Source organism: Nicotiana tabacum, chromosome 20 (assembly GCF_000715075.1).
Source record: "Nicotiana tabacum cultivar K326 chromosome 20, ASM71507v2, whole genome shotgun sequence".
In the NCBI taxonomy this organism is placed as follows: Eukaryota; Viridiplantae; Streptophyta; class Magnoliopsida; order Solanales; family Solanaceae; genus Nicotiana; species Nicotiana tabacum.
In genome coordinates this window covers 18,652,597-18,660,032 of record NC_134099.1, presented here as the reverse complement: position 1 = coordinate 18,660,032, position 7,436 = coordinate 18,652,597, and the positions used below count along the sequence as shown (strand labels likewise).

Sequence of the window (7,436 nt, the reverse complement as noted above, 5' to 3'; positions counted from 1 at the left end):
CGAAACAGATTGTCATGGTTCTTCTGGGATGGGCAGAGGTTGTAGTAATCCTGCCTCCTTCTTCCGCTCAGTTTTGTCAAGCTGACACACAAGACAACTCTTCACGTAGGCTTCCACATCATGTTCCATCTTGGGCCAAAAATAATATCGGGACAGTAGAGCCATCGTTCTTTCAATTCCTGGATGCCCTGCCCATAGGGTATCGTGAGTTTCTCTCAGCAGTTCACGATGTATCCCATCGCTAAGTGGTACTACGATTCTCCCCCCTTTGAAATAGAGTAGATCGTCCTCGATCCAGTACCTCCTTACTGTCCCTTCCTTCACATGATTCATTGTTTTTATGTACAATGGATCATTAACAACACATGACTTGATCTTATCAAGAAAATCAGATTCAAGTCGTGTAACAGAATAACAACAGCAAACACCTCCTTCCGGCTTAATGCATCAGCAACTTGGTTGTCTTTTCCCGGCTTATGTTCCCACATGAAATCATACTCTACCAAGAATTCCTGCCAACGGGCCTGCTTCGGACTTAGCTTCTTTTGCGTTTTAAAATATGTATTTGCCACATTATTTGTTCTCACAACGAACTTTGTCCCCAGCAAATACACTCGCTAAATCGGCAAACAGTGAATCACTGCAACCATTTCCTTCTCATGCGCCGAATATCTTTGCTCTGCTTCATTCAATTTCCTGCTTTCAAATGCCACTGGGTGGCCATTTTGAACCAACACGCCTCTAATAGCCTTTTCGGAAGCATCGGTATGAACTTCGAAGGGTAGTTCAAAATCTGGAAGTTGTAAAATAGGTTCTGAGGCAATAGCTTCTTTCAACATCTCGAATGCGCTACTGCATTTCTCTGTCCAGTCCCATACAACATCTTTCTTTAACAAATCAGTTAAAGAACCAGCTTTCTTCGAATACCCAGCAATGAACTTCCAATAATAATTGGCTAACCCAAGGAAAGATCTCAATTCTTTCACTGACTTAGGTGCCTGCCATTCCATAATGACCTGCACCTTCTTTGGGTCCATCCGCACTTGATTTTGACTTACCAAGTGCCCAAGAAATTTGATTTCTTGTTTGGAAAACTCAGACTTCTCCATCTTCACATATAATTGGTACTGTCTTAGGCGAGACAATACCCTTCTTACGTATGAGCAATGTTCATCCAAGGTCCTACTATAGATAACAATGTCGTTTAAATAGACAACCACAAAGTCATCCAAGTACTCATATAGCACATCGTTCATTAGATTGCAGGGACATTCGTCAACCCAAACGGAACGGCATAACAAGGAATTCATATGATCCATACCTCGTAACACATGCTGTTTTTGACTCATCACCTTCAGCTATCCGCACCTGCCAATAACCAGACCTCAAATCAAGCTTTGTGAACCAGCACGCTTTGATTAATCTATCCATCAAATCATGCACCAACGGAACTGGGTATTTGTTTTTCACAGTCACTTTGTTCAACGCTCGATAGTCAACACACATCCGGAGCGTTTCGTCCTGCTTCCTTTAAAATAACACAGGGGCACCAAATGGAGCTTTTGATGGTTGAATCAATCCCCCATCTAGCAACTCGTCAAGTTGTTTTCTCAGCTCGGCCAACTCTTTTGGTGCCATCCGATAAGGAGATTGAGCAGGAGGTATAGAACCAGGCAGTAACTCTATCTTGTGATCAATAACCCTCCATGGGGGTAGATGTTTAGGCAACTCTGGTGGCATCACATCAACAAAATTGCTCAATATGGGAGCGATACAGTCCGGCACCTCAATCCTCTCGTCAGGCTTCACCTCGACCATCGCAGCAAGGAAAGTCTCCTATCCTCTTCTTAGGCCCTTTTCTACCGTCGCGGCAGATACCAATGAAACCTTTCCATACGCTTCTTCCCTCTCATAAGGATGAACGGCTTTCACAAAGCCAGGAGCCATTTCATGCATAATCATTACTCCGTCCAAGTGAGGCATTGGAACAAAGCAATTCTTCTTCATAAAGTCGATTCCAAGGATCACCTCAAAGTCTTCCAGTGGAATCACTATCAAATCAACTTTCCCTTTCCAGTATCCAACTGACATAGGGACGCCGTAAGCCATACCCACAATGGCTTGGGCTTTCGCATTCACTATCTTCATGTAAGAGGTACTCTTTGTCACAACCAACCCGTACTTCTGCACCAATTTCGCCGAGATAAAGGTATGAGTAGCTCCAGTATCTACCATTGCTATCACACTTAGATCCCCGATTTTCATTTCTATGTGCATCAGTAAAGAATGAGGGTCGTTTCCGTTTCTTGTAGTACTAAGCAACGCAATGACATTCAACAATTTCAAAGGGTTCACTAAGGCAGCAACTTCTCTACCTTCTCCCTCCCGATCATTTTCCGCTCCAAGCAGGGCATTGACTCGTTCATGATTTGGGCAATTTTTGGCAAGGTGAGATCCTCCGCAAGTTCAGCAACCATCGCCCTTTTCGTTGGCATTGCCTTTGTTTCTCGCGAACCCACCAGTCACTGCCTTCCCCTTTTCCACGAATTCTTTTCGTGCTTCTTTCTTCCAATCCCCTTTCTTCTCTACCCTTTTCTTAGGTTTTGAAGTAGATGGTTCTTCAAAAAGACTTCGGGTATTGCGGTAATCTACCAACGAGTCTGCTGCAGCAATCGCACTTGGGAGGTCCTTCACATTCTGCCTCCTAAGTTCATTCTGCGCTCATGCTTGCATTCCAGAAATGAAATTGTGTAATTTCTCCTCCTCTGACATATTTTGAATATCCAACATTAAGGAAGTGAATTCTTAATATAATCACGAACTCTTCCGGTTTGACGTAGGCGTTTCAAGCGATCCCTAGCAAGCCAAGATGCGTTGCTAGGTAAGAACTGGTCCTTCATTTCCTTCCGGAGTTTCTCCCATGTATCAATTTTGGGCCTGCCCGCACTTTGATCATCAGACATGCGAGTTCTACACCATAGTTTAGCATCTCCCGTGAGGTACATGCTTGTAATGGTCACTTTATCCCTGTTTGGGATCTTGCCAGCAATAAAGTATTACTCCATATCCCATAGAAAATTCTCCAGTTCTTTTGCACTACGCGCTCCACCAAACGCCTTTGGTTCCGGGATCTTAACTTTAGAACATTCCTCACCTCCTCGGACAGGATTAGCCAAAGCTCTTCTAAGGACAGTAATCTCCACATTAAGATTTTTGTTCTCCTTCTTAAGATCTTCAACTTGTTCGTTTGTGGCCTCACACGTTTGATGAATAGTTTCACGAAACTGATTCATCCCATCCTTTAGATGATGGATCTCAAATATTAGATCATCCATGTCTAAAGGATCATCAGTCACACCCATCAGTGCTTCCAACCTTTGCACACGATCACGTATGTCTGCAATGGATCCTCTAGCCATGATTACGAGCTAAGAGTAAGGCTCTGATACCAGTTGTTACAGGGTCAATTTTTCGCAAATGACTCTATAAGGCAGCAACCTAACACTCAAGTTACTTCATCCCTCTTTTCCCTCACAATGAAATACTTAGAATTATTTCAGACTTTATGAAACGTAGGCAACACACACAATTACGGGTACAAACCCAACCTTTACTATTATCGCAGAATATACACAAAGGACTCTCTGTTGGATGGCTCACATATGATCTGATGCCCTTCCAACGAAATACAACACAAAATATATAGGGGCTGCTACTGGCAGATTTACAAAGGCTAGCTTACTAAGGCAAATACAAAGGGACAACTTTTACAAGTGGGCCACATAAGCACTATAATTACTATCAGAACTTAGTCATGTTAGTGCAGCACTCAGCCATCTTCAATGGAGCACCCATCCATGTTTTCCGGAGCACTCATCCCTCAATGGGGCCTTCCACGAAATGGCCATCATCAGCACTGCCCCACTATCACATGTCTTGCACACTTGTCTCACAGTTCAGCCCATACTTTGCCTTCAGCCTGCCTAGCCTTGTCTTCGGACCATGCCTCGCACATTTTCGCTTGTGACAACATTCTCGTCACAGTCATGCCGTCCCACTGTTCCGTACACATGCCTTAGCCTTGTTCCATATGTTTATCTTCCACTGCCATAGTCGTCGCCCATAACCAAGGTTGCCTTGCCATCACTGAAGACACCTTGTCTAGCTGACCTGCCCAAGTTCATGTACAACTTAGACACACTCCCAGCTTTATACATTGCTTTGTCAAAACTTCCAGAAACCATGCCAAGGGGCAATGTACAAGCCCTTGACATTGTTCCTTCCCGGCATCCATCATGTCTCAACATTAGGGGCTAACAAACCACCCCCACTAGTTGAACTCGACGTCCTCGTCGAGACTGATTTCAAGTAGTCCGCTACTTGATGTTCGTACTGCCATAATGAAATACCCCTCTCCCAAGTCGTATCTGCCTCGGGCTTTCCTTTCCACTGTATCAAGAATTCTGTCCGCATATTCTTCTTATGCATCCCAAGAATTTTGTGGTCAAGCACTTTCTCTATCTTTTCCTCTAGCTGAGTGCGCATCTCAGGAGGAGCTCTCTTTGTTTTGTGCCGTTCCGGATCTTCGGGATCATCAACATAAGGCTTCAGAAAACTCACATGGAAAGTTGGATGTATTTTCATTCTCTCTGGCAGAATTAGTCGGTAAGCAACTTCACCAACTTTCGTAGCAACATCAAAAGGACCATCATACCTTGAAACCAAGGCTCTGTGCCTAACCCAACTGTCAATCTTTTTCCAAATCTGTGGAGTAAGTTTTAACAGCACCTTTTCACCCACCCTGAACTCTAGTGGACACCTGTGTTTGTCAGCACACTTCTTCATCCTTCTATGAGCTTTGCCAAGCTATCTATCGCTTCTCTGATTATAGCTTGTCTATCCCAACCATAACGGTAAGCTGCTGGACATTTACCCCCAGTATTTTGTTGTGCAATCACCAATGGTTGCGTAGGCTGTTTCCCAAAGACGATCACAAACGGATTCATCTCCGTTGCTGAAGACTTGTGCAAATTAAAGGAGAATTGTGCACAATCTAGCAAATCTGTCTAGTTGCGTTGACTCGCAGTCACAAAGTGCCTCAAGTATTCTTCCAACAGATGGTTAGTCCTTTCAGTTTGACCATCAGTTTGGGGATGGTTTGCCGTTGAAAACTTCAAGTTTGTACCCATCAAGTTGAACAGATAGGTCCAAAACCGGCCTGTAAACCGTGCATCCCTATAACTAATGACATCCTTCGGCATTCCGAAGTATTTAACCACATTTTTGAAGAATAATTCAGCCGCAACTTTTGAAGGATATTCTGTTGGGGCAGCAATAAAAACAAAGTACTTGGAAAATATATCAACCACAACCATGATTGATGAAAATCCATTGACCTTTGGGAATCCACTGATAAAGTCCATCGAAACAGATTGCCATGGTTCTTCTGGGATGGGCAGAGGTTGTAGTAATCCTGCCTCCTTCTTCCGCTCAGTTTTGTCAAGCTGACACACAAGACAACTCTTCACGTAGGCTTCCACATCATGTTCCATCTTGGGCCAAAAATAATGTCGGGACAGTAGGGCCATCATTCTTTCAATTCCTGGATGCCCTGCCCATAGGGTATCCTGAGTTTCTCTCAGCAGTTCACGACGTATCCCATCGCTAAGTGGTACTACGATTCTCCCCCCTTTGAAATAGAGTAGATCGTCCTTGATCCAGTACCTCCTTACCATCCCTTCCTTCACATTATTCATTGTTTTTATGTACAATGGATCATTAACAACACATCACTTGATCTTATCAAAAAAATCAGATTCAAGTCGTGTAACAGAATAAATAGCAGCAAATACCTCCTTCCAGCTTAATGCATCAGCAAAATCACTCAATATTTGAGCGATACAGTCTGGCACCTCTATCCTCTCGTCAGGATTCACCTCGACCATCTCAGCAAGGAAAGTCTCTTCTCCTCTTCTCAGGCCCTTTTCTACCATCGCGGCAGATACCAATGAAACCTTTCCATGCGCTTCTTCCCTCTCATAAGGATGAACGGCTTTCATAAAGCCAGGAGCCATTTCATGCATAATCATTACTCCGTCCAAGTGAGGCATTGGAACAAAGCAATTCTTTTTCATAAAGTCGATTCCAAGGATCACCTCAAAGTCTTCCAGTGGAATCACCATCAAATCAACTTTCCCTTTCCAGTTTCCAACTGACATAGGGACGTCGTAAGCCATACCCACAATGGCTTGGGCTTTCGCATTCACTGTCTTTATGTAAGAGGGACTCTTTGTCACAGCCAACCCGTACTTCTGCACCAATTTCTATGAGATAAAGGTGTGAGTAGCTCCAGTATCTACCATTGCTATCATACTTAGATCCGCGATTTTCATTTCTATGTGCATCAATAAAGAATGAGGGTCGTTTCTGTTGCTTGTAGTACTAAGCATCGCAATGATTTTCAATAATTTCAAAGGTTTCACTAAGGCAGCACCTTCTCTACCTTCTCCCTCCCTATCATTTTCCGCTCCAAGCAAGGCATTGAGTCGTTCACGATTTGGGCAATTTTTGGCAAGGTGAGCTCCTCCGCAAGTCCAGCAACCATCGCCCTTTTTGTTGGCGTTGCCTTTGTTTCTCGCGAACCCACCAGTCACTGCCTTCCCCTTTTTCATGAATTCTTTTTGTGCTTCTTTCTTCCAATCCCCTTTCTTCTCTACCCTTTTCTTAGGTTTTGAAGTAGAGGGTTCTTCAGAAAGACTTCAGGTATTGAGGTAATCTACCAACGAGTCTGCTGCAGCAATCGCACTTGGGAGGTCCTTCATATTCTGCCTCCTAAGTTCATTCTGCGCCCATGCTTGCATTCCAGAAATGAAATTGTGTAATTTGTCCTCCTCTGACATATTTTGAATATCTAACATTAAGGAAGTGAACTCCTTAATATAATCACGAACTGTTCCGGTTTGACGTAGGCATTTCAAGCGATCCCTAGCAAGCCAAGATGCATTGCTAGGTAAGAACTGGTCCTTCATTTCCTTCCGGAGTTTCTCCCATGTATCAATTTTGGGCCTGCCCGCACTTTGATCATCAAACATGCGAGTTCTCCACCGTAGTTTAGCATCTCCCGTGAGGTACATGCTTGTAATGGTCACTTTATCACCGTTTGGGATCTTGCCAGCAATAAACTATTGCTCCATATCCCATAAAAAATTCTCCAGTTCTTTTGCACTACGCGCTCCACCAAACGCCTTTGGTTCCGGGATCTTAACTTTGGAACGTTCCTCACCGCCTCGGACAGGATTAGCCAAAGGTCTTCTAAGGACAGTAATCTCCGCATTGAGATTTTCGTTCTCCTTCTTAAGATCTTCAACTTGTTCATTTGTGGCCTCACACGTTTGATGAATAGTTTCATGAAACTGATTCATCCCATCCTTTAGACG

At 43.8% G+C, this 7,436-nt stretch overlaps 2 protein-coding genes across 2 annotated transcripts; both read right to left on the bottom strand.

Moving 5' to 3' along the window:
* Positions 1-4,293: 4,293 nt before the first annotated feature.
* LOC142174271 (uncharacterized) lies at positions 4,294-4,845 on the bottom strand. The gene has a single exon (XM_075240060.1). The coding sequence runs from the start codon at positions 4,843-4,845 to the stop codon at positions 4,294-4,296; it is 552 nt and encodes a 183-aa protein (XP_075096161.1).
* Positions 4,846-6,758: 1,913 nt separating this feature from the next.
* LOC142174269 (uncharacterized) lies at positions 6,759-7,133 on the bottom strand. Its single transcript, XM_075240059.1, has one exon. It carries the CDS (start codon positions 7,131-7,133, stop codon positions 6,759-6,761), a length of 375 nt encoding a protein of 124 aa, XP_075096160.1.
* Positions 7,134-7,436: the final 303 nt, after the last annotated feature.

Coding starts and splice junctions, on each gene's coding strand:
- LOC142174271 (XM_075240060.1), bottom strand. CDS start 4,845: ATGAAGAAGTGTGCTGACAAACACAGGTGTCCACTAGAGTTCAGGGTG.
- LOC142174269 (XM_075240059.1), bottom strand. CDS start 7,133: ATGTACCTCACGGGAGATGCTAAACTACGGTGGAGAACTCGCATGTTT.